The sequence below is a fragment of the Nothoprocta perdicaria genome, unplaced genomic scaffold, assembly GCF_003342845.1.
Source record: "Nothoprocta perdicaria isolate Ctin4 unplaced genomic scaffold, notPer1 scaffold_33, whole genome shotgun sequence".
Classification (NCBI taxonomy): domain Eukaryota; kingdom Metazoa; phylum Chordata; class Aves; order Tinamiformes; family Tinamidae; genus Nothoprocta; species Nothoprocta perdicaria.
Window position 1 is genome coordinate 3140881 of NW_020455566.1, and position 19692 is coordinate 3160572.

A 19692-nucleotide genomic window follows, 5' to 3' on the forward strand; every position below is an offset into this window, starting at 1 on the left:
CCCGCGCCGCCTCCAGCGGCCCGTCTGCCCCCGAGAGCGCGTTCCAGCTGCACGGGCCTTAGTCACAGCAATATTTTAAATAACAGCACCGAGGGGCATCGCAGGAGGGGGCTGCACCCCCGCCGGGGGGCCTGCGGGGCCCCCGCGCAAAGGTGGCCGTGGTGCTGGCGTGAATCTGCGCGGAAGCGGCACCCAGCGGAGGCACCGCGGGAACGGGAGCGGAAACGGAGGCTCCGGCTGCCTCCTTGCATCTCCAGGCAACGGCTGCCCCAGGGCCGCTTCCTGCGGCGGCTCCGCTCACTAGAAGCAGCCGGGAGAGGCCTGGCGGATCCGCTGGGATCCCCGGCTGGGAGCAGGAGCCGCGCGGATGCACCCCGGGATGGTCGCGTTGCGGCGTTCCCATAACCCTCCTTGCGCAAAGGCCAAGCGCGCCGGTGAGGGGGCGGCCAGCGAGGGCCTGGCCGGTCCCCAAAGCTGCCGCCGTGCCCAAGGGCTCCCGGCCTGGCCGCGACGCCGCTGCGCGCCCTGCAAGCGCCACCTGCGCCCGGGGGAGCCTCTGGCCCCAGGGATTCTCTGCCCTTCGGGAAATAACGGGAAGAAGCGTTTTGCCAAAAAAAAAAAAAAAAATTGTCAAGATTTGGAAAGAGAAATGCTGGTTTGCTGGAAGCTGGTAGAAAACCAGGAGCGCCCGTTGGAAGCCCCTTTACTTATTTCCATGATCCAATACAACAGAAGAAAGGGGGTGGCGGGGGAGGGAGCAATGAAGACTTTGCAACCACATCTACACCCTACACCATGGACATATATAAATATATATATACACAGACACCAGGCGCAATGCACCATACACCACTGTGCCCCGACCTCTTTGGGCCACAGGGTCCGTGTCCCCCGCAGTCACAGCCAAGGGGGTCAGAGGCCGACGGAGCCCATGACACATCCTGACCTCATCCCGGCTCCTCTCGGGCCTGCGGAAGAGCCGGCTTTGCGCACGGCGGGGACAGGTCTCAATGGACTCCTAATTCAATGCAGCTGGAACAACACGGGCCAGGCAGGCTGGGAGCCGAGGGCTTCCCGGCCCCATTCCCACCTTGCCGGCCGCAGCTCTCCCGGCCGGCCGGGACCGTTAGGCGCTCGGGGGCCCCTTCCGCGAGGAATTCCAGGAATCCAGGCTGGGGGTGCGGAGGCTTTTTGTTCCACGCTGAAGAATGATCTCGATGTGGAGCTGCCAGCTTCACAGCCAGAAATTCTTTTCCTATTTCCTCACCGCGTCACGTGCTGGGAGCGAGCGGAGCCTTCCCGCACCGCGGCCCCCCGCCAGCCCTAAAACCATTAGGGCTAAAGCCAATTACCATCCTGCCTGCGTCTGGCCTTGAACTGGAGCCCCAGCCGCAGCCTGGATCACAGGTCACTGGTCTCTAAACCCCCCGATGCCACCGGTGCTGCCCAAGTCGGCTGCAGGCGCCCCTGAGCACCGAGAGCCGCAGTGCTTGTGTCGGGGTCGCGCTCCAACGTGGAGCCTGGGAAGGACGGGGCAGGCGGGGAAGGTCCCCTTGGAATTCCTGTCCTTCCCCACGGCTCCGGTATGTGGAAAGCCGCCAGCAGCAACCGCTGGTCCCGAAATAACCGCCCGATAGAGCTCGCAGCCCGGAGCGGGGCCCGCGCCGCCAGCAGCACCCGGAGCGCACACGGGGAGGGCGGCACGGGGTCCGGCCGGGCTCCTGGCCCTTCGCCCACGTCGCTCCACGCCTGACCTTGCGTTAGGGATGCTGGAGACTCGGCGCACGCGGGGACGCCACCGCTCCCGCCTGCAGCCCGGCCACTGCGGCCGTCCTCGGGCTCCTGCCTCGTCCCCAGGCCGCCAGCCTGGGCCCCGGGCACCATTCCCAGCTCCAGCCCCACTGGGGCCCCCTCAAAGGGCTTTTCCGGGCCCTTCTCAGAAACGGTGGAGCCAAAAACTCATTTCAAGCGGGCCACCCTGTGCTCTGCTCGCCTCAAAGCGAGACGCGGGACGCGCAAGCACGCGGGTACCGCGCCAGCCCGCGCTCCCTTGTGGGAGGGGGTGGCAGGTCCCTGGGGCTCAGCATTCCTGCTCCATGCAAAGCTGCTCCTTTTGGCACCTCCTGGAAGCACTGTGGAGTACCCGCACCCCCGGCTGCCGCCGCCTCCGCCGCAGGAGCACATTCCTGGGCCACCTCCGTCCGTGCGGGCGGGTGGCTGTGGAGCCGTGACCCAAGCTGACTCCTTGGAGACACTGTTTGATCCCAGCGGGATCAGTTCAGAGCCAAAAAGAAGGGAAGAACCGTTATGACGTGGTCACTCCGGCAGCTCTTGTATTGGTCACTCCGGAAGCTCTCGCTTGAGCGGGCTCCTCTTCTCCAGCTGCAACAGGCATTAGGTCCTGCTTAAGGAGCAGCATGGAGCAGCCCCCTCCAATAGCTGCAAATCACCGGGCAGCTCCATTTGGGTGACTTGCCACAGCCCAGACCAGGGCCCTTGAGGAGCAGGAGGCTCAGGCAGGAGAATCCAAGCAAAACCCGCTCCGTCCTCGCTGCCGAGAGGGAGATGGAGCCTTTAAGGCGGCCTGACAGCTGGCAGAGCGGAGGCATTTCTGCTGCCCATGCTCGAAATACGGCCCGGGCTGCCAGGAGGAGGCCGGGAGAGCGCCGGGCGCGGAGACGTGGCCGCGGGGCCCGGCCGCGCGCCCAGCCCGTGCCCGCCAGCTGCTCCGCGCGGGACATTCCTGGCGGCCCCGTGAGGGTTAAAAATACCGGCAGCTGGGCCGGGAGCTCAGCGGAGCGAGGGGCCCCGGCCCCATCGGGGACAGGGGGGCACGTGGCATTGGGGACCCACCTCGTGGCATTGGGGAGCACCGGCGCTGGGAGCGGGTGCTGGCTCTATTTCGGTGCTCAAGCCCTGAGTTGCAGCCCTGGTGCGGGCCACGCGTCCCCCTGTGCTGCCTGCGCATGGGTGACACTTGTGGGGACATCCCACCACAGCCCCGTCCCACAGGATGCAGCCAGCCCAGACGGCCTGACCCACTCTAAAACAAAACGGGAGCGCGCCGGAGGGTAGAGTTGTCCCGGGATTCTCCCTCCTGCCTCTCCCAGCCTTCGGGATCAGACCTCTGTGGGCTGGAAGGAACGCTGCCGAACGCGTCGTGTTGAGCAACGCCGGTTTCACTGAACCGCCCCAAAAGGCTCACGGCGGGACGGGGGCCTGCAGCGAGGCAGCGCGCCCGGAGCCTCGGTGGCACGAGGAGCGCCGGCCAGAGCTCTCCTCCTCCTCCTCCTCCTCCGCCCCAATCCCTGCGGCAAAACCAGCCATTTCTCAAAAGCTAAGGAAGGGAAGAGGGGGAAAAAGGGGCCCAGGGAGCCCCTTGTTGCTGCTGAGGGTCGCTGCTGCCAAGTCATTACTGGCAGTGGTTCATTAGGGTACAGACTTTCTCCCCCTGGTCATCTCCAGCACAGGAGAGATGGACAAACAGCTCGAGATGCTGCCCACTGCCCATCCCGGCCAGCCCCATCGGCAGCACCGCTCTGCAGCCCCGGCCTCCCGCAACCGGGGACTCGGGCTTCAAAAACACCAATTTTCCCCCGTCCTTTTTCTTTCGGTTTGGGTACGGGTGGGGTTTAATTATTCCTCGGAGGCAAGATCCCGGATAAAAGCCACTGCCCGTGCCAGCTGGGGCAGGCCCCGGCTCGCAGGAATTCCTGCGCCGCACTCCGGCACTGCTGGGGATACCAGAGCTTCAGTTACTGCTCATCTCCCCCCGTCACTCCACGTCTCCCCAAATCACCCCGAACGCGCGCGCTCTTCCACTTCCAACGTGCAAAAAGGCTTTGCTGGATCCCGCTGGCACAGCCTCTCTTGCACCGAGCAACATTAGGGGCTTTACTCACGGCAGAGTTTCATCTTCATGGAGTTTGGGGAGGATCGGCTGCAATCTGGGCTCTGCTGGGGTTGCTGGCAATGAAAACGTGAGCGGGCCCCGGCGTCCTGGCAATTACTCGCCAGGGGAATTTTGCTGTTTGCTAAATTGAGTCAACAGCGCTGGTGCATGTAGGAACGCTTCAACTGTGGCTCATTTGGCTCCCGTCAACAAAACTGAGCATTGCAACAAGCTCCGAGCAAACAAAGAGCGATGGAAATGAAGCAACTTGGCCTAAACTCGAGCCGAAGACCAAGGGTTAAAGATCAGGTTCCTTTGCTCCGGCTGGCAGCTCAACGCAAGCTAAAAACACGTTATTTTAGTTGCAGCCCAGCTGTATCTAAAGCGACCCATGGGGATGTCCATATATGCACAGACGCCGAACTGCAGAAATGCCTCTCGGCTGTGCTCCATCCTATCGGAAAAGTGCGGGAGAAACCGGGCGCCCTCTTCCCAACCAGTTCCCTTGGGTGGGAAAAGGAGCCCGTGGGGGTCGGGTCTCCCAAAGTTAAGGCTTTATTGCAGCCTGTTCCCTCTTGGGGCAAGCTGGGGGTTTTAGGCAGGAGCGGAAAAATACACGGGATGCTTTGGGTATAAATTGCCTCCCACGTCATCTCTTTGTGGCCCCGGAGTCAGAGCCTTCAATATATCTTCTTTATTAAAATCTGGACACAAAGGGCCCAGAAGTGGCCACCTTTGTCAGGGCTGCATTGGCAGCTCGCGTGCAGCCCCTGGGGCCATGCCTCATTTGCATCTCATTTACACAGATGTTCATTAAAATTAATGCTTTACGACATAAAATCTGCCCGCCTTCCTTTGGGCAGACGGATCAGAACCGGTCCTGGAGATGCCCCATGGCACACGGAGCCCTGCCCCTCGCGCGCCGCTCCAAGGGACACATCTGGGGACCTTATCCCCCAAACCCAAAGCCACCTCTGGTCCCCAGCAGACACATTGCACCTCTCGTGCAGCCTGAGAACAGGGCAGTTGTGACGCTGTCCATCAGCAGCTGCTATCAGACACCGGGAAACAAAAGCCCTGCAGACCCCAGTATCCAAAGGGTGCAGGAGCCTTTGGGGAGGCAGGGCCCTCAGCTCCGTGCCACGGACAGTTTCTCCAGACGTGTGGCTATCACAGCACGCGGGTCACTGCTCCAGCCCACCTTGGAGCTGCTCCCCTGTTTTATCTGCTGCCATCTCATAGCAAAGCCCTAAAACCAGCATTGCGACTCTCCTTTTCCCACTGAGCTTTCCAAAGCCCCGGGTGGCCTCAAGTGGCTCCTCATAAGGACACTGCCTGCCTGTCACCCGCTCATAGGGCCGTGGCCACTGTTGTCTTAAAGATTCATCTTTGAGGTCACGGAGACTTAACCTGTGACTGTTAGGAGGGAGCACAGCGCAAAGAGATTGTGTTTCCCCATTGCTCCAGCCAGGAGCCATCCAAGCAGGAAGGTTTCACCAGTTACACACATCAGATCCCCCTTTCTGGGTGGGTTTATTCCAAGCAGTTGTGTGTGGTCCTCTTTGTCTATTGTTCCCCCCGCCCAAGATGAAGTTCAAGGCCTCCCGAGCGACACAAGTTCCAAGCAAGAGCACAGCAGCACCAGCAGAGGAGCCCGGATTCGCCCCCACGAGGGCCAAGCCCAGACTCCTCCTTGGACAGGCAGCCTCTAAAACACAAACCCCTTGGCCTGGGGAAGGCTTTGCGGAGCTATTAATGAGGCAATGGGAGCAATTAGCCACGGGAGGGAAACTAAATGGCTGTGAAAGTGCCTCTACCCAAGACATGTTATGGCCAGGATGTGAGCGGCGAGATGTACATCAGGTCAACCCCCAGCTCCGGAGCAAATCAGCACGAGAAGTTTCACAGCAAGAGAATCTCTGAGCAGTATTACTGCAATTAATGCAGCGTGGCAGCGTGCCCCGACACCGTACGGGAATGCAGCCTGCTACAAACCTCCTCTCGCTAAACATTTCGTGCAAGCCAAGGTGGCCTTGCACTTCGTGCAAGCCCGGTCCTCGCAGGAAACATGAAAAGCCTACGGCAAAACTTTGCTTGGCCTTGTTTTTATTCCCCGTGTGCACCTCTTCTCTCATCATTTACCTACAGAAAGACCCAGAGGTGAAGTGGCCAACAAGAACAAATGCCAGAACAGGTACAAAGATCTTGAGGATGACCTGAGGTGGACCAGCCTCTCCGATGATGCCAACTTGCCATTTAAATACACTGAGAAATATTCCTCCCTCTCCAAAAATCCACATAAGAGCCACCTTTAAAGGCCTGGAGGAACCGGCACTCTAACATGAGAGCACTACAAGGAGAGCAGAAAAATGTTTTTTTTGTTCTTCTCACAAAATCTTTTCATCACAGACTATCAATTCCAGCAGCTGATTTTAGATCCCTCAGAGCTGAAGCTATTTTACCCCACCAAGTGTGCTGACATTTCAATAACAAACCATACAGTCGTCATAGCTCGAAGAACAGAAGTCTTAAACGAAAGGCCACGACACCGGACAGACCTTTAAATGCCAAATACCACTTAGGAAACGCCAGAGCACCAAGACTTACCTTAAAGTCGGCCAACTGCTGGTTGATGATGTCCACCTCCGTGCCCACCACCCATTGCAGCGCCTCGTGCTCCTCGGCCGCCGCCGTCATGTGGGTCAGCTCCTTCAGCCTGCCGTAAAAGTCCTCGACGCGAGACAGCGTCGTCTCCACCTGCTCTTGATGGTTCTTGCCTCTCTCGGTCAGTTTGCTGCACTGTTTATTCAGCGTCTCCAGTTCACGCTTCAGGCCTAGGAGATCAGGGCTGCCTTCGTCCTCCAGCATTTTCTTACATTCGCTTTCGGAAGCTTCAATGTCGCCCTTCAGACGCTGCAGTTTGCCCAGGAAGGCACGAACATCCTCTGCTTGAGACTGAAGGCTGTCAGAGTCCCTCCCAATGGGGCCCATGCTGTCCAGCTCATCATCAAGATCCGCCAGTTGAGCGAACATCTCCCTGACCCGGTTATTGAACTGGCCGATCCCTTCGAGCTTGTTTTCCATGAGCGTACAGCAGTCGTTCACTCTCTGCTTCACAGCTTTGAAGTCTTGCTGAGCCACTTCAGCTTGGCACAAGAGCTGGGAGCAGTCAGAGCCTTCTGGGGCATCTTCTATTAGACCCTGTGTGAGGTTTTTCAGATAATCCACTTGTGGCTCAAGGGCCTGCAGCACCTCCTGCTGTGCTCTGAGCTTCTCCAGGTTCTTGGTGCTGCAGGCCTGCGGCCCTAGCGCGTCATAGATCTCCAGCTGGTGCTTAGCCCCTTCTAGCTTCTTCTCAATGTTCTTGAGGCTCTCTTGAAACTCTTTGAGCCTCTGGGACATTTCTTCAATAGAGCCTGTCTTGGCTTGCAGCTCTTCTGTGATGGCATCCATCTTCTGATTGACCCCAGCCTTCTCATCACGAACATCGTCCTCGTCAGTTTGAGACACATCTATCAGGATGTCGGCCGCGCTGTTCAGCATCTCGAGCAGGGAGCGCCGCTTCTCCACATCGCTCAGCAAAGCCTTTGACCTCAGCAGAGTTGCCTCTAGCTGCACAGGATCCAGAGTTACTTCCAGCTCTGACATCTTTGCCTTACAGTCCTCCACCCAGGGGAGCAGGTCCTCCATATACCGCAGGTACTTCTGAGCCTTCTGCAAACAGTCCTTGAGCTTAGAGTGTCTATCAGCAACCTGCTTGCTGAGCTCTTCCCAGTGCGTTTTGAGGCCAAACAACTGGTTTTGCAGAGCAGTCTTCTCCTCTCCAGGCTGCACTGAAAGCAGCAAAGATTCTCCCTCAGCTACAATCATCTCATAGGAGCCACTGTGTTGGTTGAGGCTCTTCTGGAACTCTTCTTGCTCCTGAATTTGGCTCTGCAGCCTCTCCAGTTTAGCAGAAATAGGTTGGCTCTGAGCTTGCTGGCACAGCTTGTCATCTAGCCAGGTCCTGAGTTCATCAAACATATGCTGGAACTGCTGGGAACTCGCAAGCGCAGTCTGCAGTCGGTTCATCCGGTCGGCTGAAATGGAAATAAGATTAGAGTGCGACAATTAAGCTGGAATCAAATAAACAAAGTGCAATCATCTTATATCATGTCAGATGCTCTAACCGTGTTTTGATTAACAGGAAGGAGCTCTTTCCATTGCATCACTAGCCTTTGTGCTCACCGGTTCACGAACTTCTTAAGGATCAGTAAGTTATGATGATGCAGGAGGTCATTCTCCTGCCTCACACCTAAACGCAACCTCTCGGGAACCAAAAGGGCATGTCAGGATTAGAGGTGACCACCGTGTCTTCTCTACTCCATTTCGAAGGCAGGGAGCAGCCTTTTCTCCAAGCGCAACACATGCCACGCTGCAGCAAGGCTGTCTGGCTTGCTCAACAGCTACACGATGTGCTTTCATACCTCAGGACAGGCCACCTGCTCATGGCCCAGGCCTCTTGCTCAAGGATGTTTGGGGTGAGAACTCTCCTGTGCTTAGTGCCACGTGAAATATCTACGTGGAGCTCCAGTAAAAATGGCAAGTCACCATTTTTCCCCCTACTGTTCCCAGAAACATAGTGTTGGGAGTGCCTTGTGGTGAAGAACAGGGAGAGGAGCTCAGTAACCCAACAATTTATCACTTCTCCGCACTCTCTCACCTGCCAGGTCTTCCAGTCCTTTAAGAGGAAGTGCCACAGTCTCCAAACGCTTCTTCAGCTCGTCTTTGAGATACTGTTCTCCAATGAGGACAGAGAGGTCATCGCAGAGGGTCTGCGCCTCTGCGATCTCCTCCTCCAGCTGCTCCAGCTCCGAACGGATCTCACTGGTTTCCTCCAGCTGGTGCTTGACGGCGTCGGGCTGCGTGCTGCCGGCAGACTGGCTGCTCAGGCGCTGCCCGACCACCTTCACCTTCTCAGACAGGCCCTGGAGCAGTTCCTGGTACTGGGTGCTCTTCACTATGGCCTGGTCGATTTGGCTGGAGCGGGAGTTGAGGCGCTCCGTGAGCTCCGACCATTTCTGATTAACCCCTTGGAGCTCTTCTCGCACCTGGCTAGTCGACGGCGACACATCCCCAGGGCCCGTTAAGATGCTCTGGGCTGCCTGGTTTAGCTGCTCGTGCTGTTGTCTGCGAGCTTCAAATTCCTTCAGCATAAACTGGAACAGAAAGAACATCAAAATGTTTGCATAAAACTGACAGCTCCGAGTACACACGGCCAAAACAAACCAGACCTCCGGGGGCTTTCTGCAGCCCACATGATCCCCCAGAAGAAAGTGAGGCAGGTCTGGGCAGGCCAACGAGTGGGCACAGGAGAACGTGCAGCTCACCACGACCTTATGGTGCAAAACCCTGGGTGGTGATACAGGACTTTGCTCTCTCCCTTTCATGCCCTCCTGCTGCGTTACCACAACAGCAAGCAGCGAGATGAGGAAAAACCAACGCTCTTAATTACAGTTAATGGGGCATTTTCTTTTCTGGTGTGGCCGGTTATAGACATGTCTGGATTTGGGAGCTCTAGGTGTGCACGGGGCCCATTTGAGCTCGCGCTCAGCAGGCTTTGGAGGGCTCAGGAGAGGAGACCTTAGATCTGCAGCCTCTTCGGCTGCTCTCCTGCCACTCGCTGTGGGGCAAAGCCTTTGCAGAGAGCTTTTGACAGCAAGACAAAGAACCTCGTGGCCAACGGAGGTTTGTGGTCCCCTCAATTTGCCCTTTTGGACACAAGAAGAGATCCCTCATGCCGAATCTGCAGAGGAAACGCATACCCAGTTCCTGGCTCACCTGGACCTGCTGCTTCTGCGCGTTGAGCATGTTGGGGTCAATGGACAGGGGGCCCAGCACGCTCATCATCAGCTCCTTCTCCAGGAGCCAGGGCCGCAGCTGCGTTTCAGCAGCCTGGAAGCTGGCCAACTGGTTAACCGACTCCTCCAGTTTCTGCTGCCGTTCGGCTGTCGCCTGGTTGGCTTTTTCCCACCTGCAATCTGAGGAGATGGCGCCGTTGGCAGCGGTTGTGCCAGCCTAGCCCCTCCAGCGAGAGGGATCTTCACCCTCTCCGTGACTCATCCCTCAGGAAAGCTCCACAGTTTTGAAAGGAATCTAGTCTGAATCTATCCACCGTCGGTCTCAGAAGCCACGGCCCATTTCTGATGGTGGCCTGGTCTTGGGGCTCCCAGAAAAATATCAGGATTTCTGAATCCTAAACACCAGTACAGGCTGGGGACTGACCTTCTGGAGAGCAGCCCCGCAGAGAGGCACCTGGGCATCATGGTGGACAACAAGCCGACCATGAAGCAGCAGTGCCCTGGTGGCCAAGAAAGCCAACAGGATCCTGGGGTGCATTCAGAAGAGCATCTCCAGCAGGTCAAGCAAGGTGATCGTCCCCCGATACACAGCTCTGGTGAGGCCACATCTGGAGACTGTGTCCAGTTCTGGGCTCCCCAGGACAAGAGGGATGTGGAGCTGCTGGAGAGAGTCCAGTACAGGGCTACAAGGAGGATCAGGGGCCTGGAACATCTGCCCTAGGAGCAAAGGCTGAGGGAGCTGGGCCTGTTCAGCCTGGAGAAGAGGAGGCTGAGGGGGGACCTGATCAGCGTGTATAACTACCTCAAGGGAGGCAGTGAGGAGGAGGGGACCGGCCTCTTTTCAATGGTGGACAGAGATAGGACTAGAGGAAATGGCTTCAAACTGAAGCATCGGAAGTTCCACAGGAACTTCAGGAAGCATTTCTTCACTGTGAGGGTGACAGAGCACTGGAACAGGCTGCCCAGGGAGGTTGTGGAGTCTCCTTCTTTGGAGATCTTTAAAATCCACTTGGATGCAGCCCTGTGCCCCATGTTCTAGGTGACCCTGCGTGTGCAGGGGGGTTGGACTAGATGACCTCTGAGGTCCCTTCCAACCTTAAGCATTCTAGGATTCCAGGATTTTATGATTCTGTGATTCTAATCACTACTGCCATGAGCTGGCCGGACGTTGGCTAAGCTATTTCATGTCTCTGGCTCAGACCCCAGCTCCATTAATCGAGGATATTCTCATGGGCATCACACCTCAGAGCTCATGGGCAGAGGACACCATAAGCATATTCCTCTTATCGCAAAAAAGAAAACCCCTGGACTTCTTTTTAAAGTTATGGCCTTGTTCAGTCAACTTTTAATTAACCTTGGATATCCCTACTAAAGACTAGAATTTCGTATCAAGCAGTGAAGCTCCTTGCTCAAGGCAATCAACTCATGTAGCTCACGCTTTTTTCTTTTTTTTCCTTCCCCTTCTCCTTTTAAAGAAGTAATTTAAGGAGGCAAGTCTTTAAAATATACATCCATCATAGAGATTTCATTAATCATGACAGTGCTTGTCTCAGGAACACCCTGCATACCAGACAGCTTGAAGATAAATAAATAAATTTATAAATAAATAAATAAATAAATAAATTGAATTCTAATTTGAAGTGACTCTGCATCCTGACTCCTTGCAATTCTGACTTGCTCGTAATGCAATGTTTCAGGGTAGACGCCTTATGAAATCCTGCAGATACTTACTCAGGTCTCCTTTCATTTTCTTCCAATTTGCTACTTCTGGAGAATCTGGATATTTCTCCAGCAAATCAGAGAGTGCATCATTTATTTTTTGCATCTTCCCTGAGTTCTGCTCCAATTCAGCCAGGAATTCCTGGAAAATAAGTAATTTCTTAACATATAGGAAAAAAAATCATTAAGAAGGGACAAATAAGCAGCTACAAAAGTTGGACAACTTATGCTCTCTCCGTTCTAAGGGAATCATTTCACATTGTCAGCAAAACCATCAGCTAACTCGGCTCCGAGAGCAGAAGAAAGGATAGGGAATTGCTTTCCAAAAGCAGTTGGAGTGACCCAACAAGAAGGGCTAGAAATAGAGGGATCCAGATTTCTCTGAGCAAAAAGGAAAAGAGGGTGAAAAACCCTCTGGTTTCCAAGCCCTTTTGGAACCCTTTGGTTTCCAAAAACCAAAGAGGGTGAAGCATACCAGGAGCTTCCTGCTCCAAGGACCTGCTGGCATTCCCTCCTTTTGAAAGCCAAGGGCAGATGCCTTTAAACCTTGATTCCCGGCGTAACATCTCCAAGAAGCAGCTCGGGCCCTGCTAGGAGGAGTTACCTTATTGTGTTCTGCCTGAGCTCTCATGGTCTCCGTCTTGGTGGGCGAGGAGGAGGCCTCCAGCTCGGACAAGGCGCGTTCCTTCGACTCCAGCCACTTGAGCAGGGCAGTCGCCTCCTCCTGCGCTTCTCGCATCTTCTCCAGCATCGCCGCAAGCCGCTGCTGCCGCTCGCGCAGGGCGGCGCCGAGGCCCTCGTACTGCTGGTTCACGTCCGCCACGTCGCACTGGATCTCCGTCAGGTCTGAAGGCAAAAGCAGCAGCTTAAGAAGAGGAACACGGCCCGCATTGCCCCTCGTAACCAGGACGAGCAGGTACCAAGCTAGCCCCGGGCCTTGCTCCCATCCTCCCGCCTGCCGGAGACTGGGAATGTCAGGTTATCCCCCCCCGCTGAGCCACGGGGGCTCTTTGGCTCGCGCTGCAGATGGACGGTGACAGTTTGCAAACAAAGCAAACGCCTTGGTAGCCCCGGGACTGATGCAAGCTGAGCCCCGCTCCCCCCGTGCCAGCGCTAATACAGCGTTAAATAACTTGACAGCAGCACATAAAGCTGTTTTATGCATCTATCATTTCAGCGAGCTGATGAACTAACAGCAGATAACGGGCAATAATTAAAACTGCACTTGAGCTTGAAGGGCTGGACGGTGCTGTAATCCCTCAGAACCAATAAATGTAATTGCAGGCCTTCAAATGACCTCCCATTTATCAGCTCTTAACACCAGCTGACAGGGTGCCAAGGTGCTGTCACTCCCCGGAGCATCTTGTGTCCTGCCCGTCTCCATCCTTGAGCCTGCCCCATGCCCGCGGTCCCCCGGCTGCCCACTCCGCTGGGATGCCAGGGCACAGAGCGGCGTGGGGCACGGGTGGGACGGAGCCCGCGCGTGGCACGGCACAGCCGGGATGGCATCTCACCTTTGCAGGTGTGGTATCCGTTCACGCTGCCTGCCGCTCCTCCCAGCGCGGGCAGCACAGGACCTGGCCAGAGGGCACGGGGATGGACGGAAGGAGAAGACAGACGCGTTACGGCGAGCAGCCGACACGGGCCGCCGTGCGAGTGGCCCATGTGCGTGGGCACAGCTCACGTGACAAGGACCACATGGCACCAAGCGAGCACGCACCACAGGACGGGACCCCGGGGCTCTCCCCCAACCTGGAGCCCAGCACTCGCTTGGCCTCAAGCCCTTTTCGTCCTTCTCCCCCTGCCCTGATGTGTGAGGAGGCCCACGAGAGGACAAGTTGGATGCTCTTCAGCTGGAGGCCAGGCTGGAGCGGACTCCGTACAGCCAGCCGGTGTGGTGGCCACTGGCACCAGGGAAAAGCCGCTACCCTACGAGTGACTTGGGGAATTAAAGCCTTGCGGGAGGCAGCTGAAGCCTTGTCATAGCCTCGCTCAGGAGATTAGCTCCCCCAAAGAGATTATCTCCCCCACGTTTGCATGGCATGAAGCTATTTAAGCACGGCTCGCTGCTGGACTTCTCACTGCAGCAAGGCTCTGAGGATGATGTGTCAGAGCACTGTCATCCTTGGGACCCATTCCAGACACCTCAGCTGCATCCAGAGTCAAGATGGGACTTCTCATAAACATCATTGAGCAAGTTTCTTCCAAATCCCTTACATGCCAGGCCGTGCATCCCTCCATGCTCGCTGTGGAGGTTTCCCATCAAGCTGCAAGGCCCCGACAAACATATCTAGGCTGAAAGCTCTCGTTTAGCTGAGCTTTGTCTGTCCATCAGCCATAAGAAGCCAGGGACTTCTTCTCATGTGTTGGACGGTATCTTTTAGGTGGTTTCCAAACAAACGAGACATCATCTCATCGCTTTGTGGCCTTTGAGCCAGGAAAGAAACTAGTAAATTAAGCCTGAATATCACAGGCTTAGATTTCATCCAGACACACAATTCAAAGAGTGGGGTTTAATTAAAACATCTCAGGAGGCTGAGATGTTTTAATCTCATGGCCATCCCAGAAAGAGCAGAGCGCCACGTCCCAGCGGCTCCGAGCATCTCCCTGCAGTGGTGGCACCTCTGCTCCAAGCCCCGCGGGACTCAGGCTGCTGCCGGCCTTGGGAGCTGGTTTAAGAAGGGAGAACGAGCCCATTTCTCGCTCGTTGCAGGCACGTTCACAGAGCGGGGAAGCAAGCAGGCCRCAGAGGAGGGGGCTCCGCGCCAGCCGCGACGGCGCCGGGCAGCGGCTGCCACCCACCTGCCTTGGCCTGGGCCTCGGGGGCCGTAAGCTCCACAATCAGGTTCTCCAGGGCTGCCCCGCGCTGAGTGATCTCCTCCACCTGGGCTCCCTTCCCCGTCCATTCTTCCAGTAGAATCTAGGAAAAAACATGGATAAATGAAGCTTAGGATGGGAGCGTGTTGCAGCATCAGGATGCAGCCACGAAGGGCAGGGAGAAAGTGGGTGCCACGGCGGCTATTTTTGTCTGCAGAAATAAACCAGCAAAACACCGCTCCCAAACTGTCGGGTCTGGCACAGAAAACATCATTTTCCCTCCTACTGTCTCGGGGACCTCCCTCCCACTCCGGCTGCAACCCAGCTCGGTCCCTGGGTTAGTCAGAGGCTGCCGTGGCCCCGGGTGACTCAACAGGATGTTCTGCACCCACTGAGTCAAACCCCTGACACGGCCCGGGGAGGAACGGGGGCTCCAGCGACACGAGGCGGCCTTTGAGGTCTAGCGAGGAGAAGCACGTGGCAAAAAAAAGGAGTGTACGCTGGACTCCCGCTCCCCCATTCCTCCCCAGGGAGGAGGGAAGCGAAATCGGATTGCTGGGAAAAACCATCAGGAAGAGTGTCTGTATGTGCCAGGTGAGGTGCTGCGAGTCCCGAGCAGATGGGATTCCTAATGGCTAGTGCCGTGCGAGCCAGAACTGGGGCACCTCATCCCGGGAATCCCGGCACGCGCTGGCATCTTTCCCAGCGCCGCTGCCCACCTGGAGCTGCTGCAGGCCCTTCTGCAGCTCCTGGGGGCCCAGGGAGGTTTCTGCGGGTGGCACCTTCCCCTCGCTCTCCTTCACCCACTTCCTCACAGCTCCGACCAGCTTTCGGAAGTCGTCCAGTTGCTGCTGGCAGGCAGACACGTCCTTTTCTCTGATGGTGAAAAGGGGACGGCGAGTTAGCGCTCGTGCTTTGCCTTGCAATTACCCCGGCTTGAATGCAGCACAGTTGTGTCCCTGGCAGCCGCATTCCCCCTCCATGAGCTGCTGCTAAGCAACATTGCACTCAGCACCAGGCAAAACGGGGCAACGCGGGCGCTGCTCCCATGCAACCGGGCTCGGACGGGCGCTGCAAGCTCCTCCTGCCGGAGCTGCTTGCCCAGAGGCAACCTGCTGCACGACACGGATTTGCTGGGGATTCCTGTGAAATTCCTCTGCTTTTCCCTCCATCGCCTTTCCTTATTCACCCAGGCACTTGGAGGATGCTCCTAAGGGATCCTCTTTGAGCCCCGCTCTAAAGGGACCCTGCAGAGGGGCCAGCCCCACTTGGAACGTGCAGCCAGCAGCACCCGCTCCCCTTGAGCACGAGGCTCTTGGACGGGCACGTGGCGACCCACGTGCTGCAGAAAACATGAACACCGGCTCCTGCAACACCCGGAATTTTGCACAACGCCCCCAGACAGGCTTTTTTTAAAGCGCCCGTTGGAGAGAGCTGCGCTGCGTCTCCGGTGTGGGAGTAGGCAGCAGGAAAAGTTCGCTCATGCCCCGCTGTGGAGAGGAAATCTTGGCAACGGGGTGCTGGGACTCACCTCTCCTTTGCCACTTTCTGCAGTTGCAGGAAGTCCTTCTTTAGGCCCTGCACCTTCTCCTGCTGTGGGGTGCCCACCGGGAAGCCGCAGGAGCCCAGCTCAGCTGCCAGGTGCTCCAGAGCTTCCAGGTCCTCCTGCTGCTGCCTCAACTCTGAGTTCAGTTCCTGTCAAGAGCAAAGGATGATGCCAACCGTGTTCCTGCCACCTGATTCAGTCAAAGCGGCAAAAACACCCCTGTTTTTGCCACTCTCTGTAGGCAGCATGGTGAATTCTACTGGTGCCAAACAGGTGGACGAGGCTCCACTTTGCTTGCTAGAGAAGTGGACGAGGCTCCACTTTGCTTGCTAGAGAAGCTCTGGGTGAGCACAGCCTTTCTCCAGCACAAGTGCCACCTTCCCAACCAAACCAAATCCAACCAAAGCTCAGATGTTCCATTTTAGGGCAGCTTAGAGCACTTTTGAGGCTGAGACCAAATCATTCCCTGCAGAAGATCACTTGGAGGAAAAGCTGGATGCCAGGAGTCAGAGCCTCCCTAAGGACTTTGGCTTATCCACCACTGTGCTCATCGCCCCCACTGCCAACGCTTGGGCATTTTGCTGTATGAACTTGTACCATTTTTAACTGATAACGTCTTGTATTTGGTTTGGTCCTCAAGACATGGACTAGAGAATCCTTGGGGAGATCAGCCTGGCTCCAAGGAAATGCCATCCCCGGATGTTCTCCTCACATTGCCAGGAACAATTTTACCTGCTCGCCTCTCCCTTCCTCAAGCACCTCCTTGAGCCCTGCACAGATAGAGCCTCCTCCCTTCTTGGGCCAGGAGCGCCCCCGGCTCACCTGAATGTGCTGGGAGAAATGAGTAATGTCACGCTCCGGCTGGTTCCCGCATGCCAACATCCGCGCTCGGCTCTCTGTGAACTGCTGCAGCTTCTCTGAGAGCTGCTCGAACTGCTCCACCTTGGGCAGGAGGCCTTTGAGGGCATCCTCCTTCTCTTGATGTTGCCGGCACAGGCGGCCAAACCGCTCCGTCACCTCCGCCAGCTTCCCTCGCAGGGCAGAGGCGGTGGCGCCGTCCGCCGTCTCCGTGAACCGCGTCACCATCTCGCGGGTGGCTTCCAGGCAGCTCTTCTGCCTGGCAATGTCCTGCTTCAGCTTCTGGTTTAAACACAAGCACAGAAGATGCCATTTTAGGAAGGCGCTCGAGCATAACTGAGCTAGCACGAGGAGAAGGGCGCCCTTTGGAATGACGACAGACATTTCCAGACACCAGGATCATGCAAGGACAGGGTTCAATCCTAGTCCTCTTTCCTTTCTTACCTCCCCGATCTGATCTTCCTTTCCCCAGGGCTTCATAGCTAGTAGCTAGCCAAGGAGGAAGGGAGACCTTCAGCATTCGTGTCCTGGCTCAATAAATGAGGTAAAGAGCCTATTCAAGTTCCTTTTGGGGGTGGTTTGTGCACTTAGAGTATTTTAACTAAACCCAGGATTCTATCTGCAGAGTTCGGATAGCAAAATGACCGTCCTCACCGCATTGGTGGCGAGCGAGTCCTGGATGGAGGCAGAGGAGAGAGCAGTCGGCTGCTTCTCCTCCAGGCTCTTCTCAATCTCAGCCACGGACTGCAGGAGACTTTCCAGGCTCTCCTGGACGCTTTGGGACTGGGCGATGGATTTCTGCAGCAGGTCGGAGCGCTCTGCCATCTGCTGGGAAAGGCTGCGGAAGCAGCTCACGATGGCATCTGGAGAGGTCGGCACAAAAAGAGAGAAATGTCAGGGAGGACCTCAGAGCCTTGCCTGGCACACGGACTAAGCAAGGAGCACCTCGTCCATCAAGTTTGGAGATGCAGCAACACGTCTCAGCTTTAGAGACGCTTCGCTCTGTACCTGTGGTTTCTCGAATGTGTCCACGGTCAGGGGCTGGCTCTCCTTGAATCTCCAGCAGTGAACGAGCTGCTTTCTGGAGCTTCTCCACAGGTACCTGGTGCTCGGCCAGGTCTCCTTGCAGCTCCTGCTTGACACAAGACAAAGCCAAAGTCAGTGGTCCATCACACTCAAGAAGTACCATGCTCCAAGAAACCCTCTCGAGTTTGCTGCCTGGGGACCTCCTGAATCTGCAGGTACAGCCTTGCACTTGGTCAACCAAAAAGGCAACCAAAACCAAGTCTTGCTGTTGCTGCTGCCTTCTACCACTGCTTCTGCTCAGAGCAGAGGCTGAATTTCTGTACACATCAGATGATCCCCTCCGAGACCACACACCTTAGCACTAGCAAGTTGCTTCTGCAGAACAGTAGGATCTGAAGAAACTGTCTCCGAGACAAGTTTCCCAACTGCTGCTTCGCTCTCCTGCAGCCAAGTCTTGAGAGATTCTGCCACATCCTGGAACTGCTTGTAGTAACCCAGCAAGGTGCTCAGGTGGGAGCCAAGCTTGGTGCACTGCAAAGGAGCAATAAGGCAGAAGGTGAGGAGGAGGCTCAGGAGCACAGGACAACCTGGGTGCCCCTGGAGAAAGCAGGCTAATCACTAAGGATGGGAAGGGAAATCTTGCCATATAGGAGACAGTTCTGAGAGGTAAAACGTTAGTCCAGCACAAGAACGTGGACCTACTGTCTGCAGTGCTAAAAGCACAGTCAAATTCAGGGAAAACGCCAGCACTCCTTGTTTAAGGAAGACAACAGCCTGCAGGGTTTAAGCGACAGCCCTTGCTGTACCTTGGTGTGCAGGGCGGTGTATCGCTGCGTCGCGTCCTCCAGCTTGCTCCTGACGACGCTTCCCGACGTCAGGGGCCGGGCACCTCCGTCCTTGGCAGCTCCCTCTGCATCCAGCACCTTCTGCCCCGACATGGTGACGAAGCGCAAATCGCCCTTGTGGGAGATGACGTCCTCCGAGAAACTTCCCTGTCGGAGCAGCAGCTGCTGGAGCGATGCCGAGTCGCTGTCCCCTCTGTACATCCCTTCCAGGTCTTGCTCCGCTTGCTTCAGCCATGCCTCGAACTCTCCGTGATCGCGCAGGAACTTCTGCAGCTCGTCCCGCAGCTCCTGCACCTGCTTCAGCTGCGTCTCCGACCGCGACAGCGAGCTCCCGTACTGGTCCTTCAGCTCCGCCAGCCGGCCCTGGAGCGCATCCCGCTCCTCCGGCGTGAGGTTGTGTCCTTGCTTGTCCAGGAAAGCTTGTGCCACCTGCGTGGCCAGGATGATGTCCTGCTGCTGGGACAGCAGCTCCTGGTGCTGCCCCTGCACACACAAACAAGCCCATGTGAGCCCAGCACTGAGCACCTCCGTCCCCCGGCACCTCGCAGAGGATGCAGCCTCCAGGAGGCCACACAGTGACTTCCCGGGAGTCCCTGACTCCATACAGAAAATGTCAGGTCATTTTGAATCGGGGCTTTGGAGGCCAGACCCTGTCTCTCTCCCACTCCACCCCCAGCTTGGCCGGTGGCTTGGGGCACCCAGCAGCCCCAAAGCCGGCTCTGATGCTGACAGCAGAAAGCTTTGAGGGGGACAGGGTGTCAGTGCTGACCTTCAGCCCCTCGTACTGCTCCTCCAGCTCCTTGGCAATGCTGTCGCCTCCATGGCCATCAGGAGCGTCCTGAGCATCCCGGCCTGCTTGTGCTGCCGGCTCGGGGAGGTGGGGCTTGTACTCCAGGATCCCTTCCTTCTGCTCCAGTGATGCCACCCAGTTCAGAAGGGAATCGATTTTGTTCCTGTTTGCCTCCAGCTCTTCGGAAGCTTTTGCCTGAAAACACAAAGACAACAGATGAGAAGGATCTCTGTTAGGCAGGTTCAAAGTGTCAGTCAGGGACGGGAGACAAAACGAGCAGAAAAATAAAACCCCTAAACCATGGGCCTCCCTTTGCCCTCAATGATTGGAGCTGCTTGACGCGCCTCCTCACTGGAAAG

General features: G+C 56.6%; 1 protein-coding gene across 1 annotated transcript in view; it reads right to left on the bottom strand.

Moving 5' to 3' along the window:
• MACF1 (microtubule-actin crosslinking factor 1) overlaps positions 1-19692 on the bottom strand; it is a 116495-nt gene that overhangs the window by 38322 nt on the left and 58481 nt on the right. The window contains exons 38-52 of the mRNA XM_026043375.1: positions 19313-19528; positions 18505-19026; positions 18053-18229; positions 17681-17804; positions 17327-17535; positions 16637-16954; positions 15800-15963; positions 14988-15144; positions 14254-14371; positions 12966-13028; positions 12056-12297; positions 11464-11593; positions 9713-9912; positions 8595-9090; positions 6500-7971 (exon numbers count right to left, since the gene is read on the bottom strand). Coding sequence (XP_025899160.1) covers positions 6500-7971; positions 8595-9090; positions 9713-9912; positions 11464-11593; positions 12056-12297; positions 12966-13028; positions 14254-14371; positions 14988-15144; positions 15800-15963; positions 16637-16954; positions 17327-17535; positions 17681-17804; positions 18053-18229; positions 18505-19026; positions 19313-19528 — 4608 coding nt within the window. The remainder of the gene's footprint in view (positions 1-6499; positions 7972-8594; positions 9091-9712; positions 9913-11463; positions 11594-12055; positions 12298-12965; positions 13029-14253; positions 14372-14987; positions 15145-15799; positions 15964-16636; positions 16955-17326; positions 17536-17680; positions 17805-18052; positions 18230-18504; positions 19027-19312; positions 19529-19692) is intronic.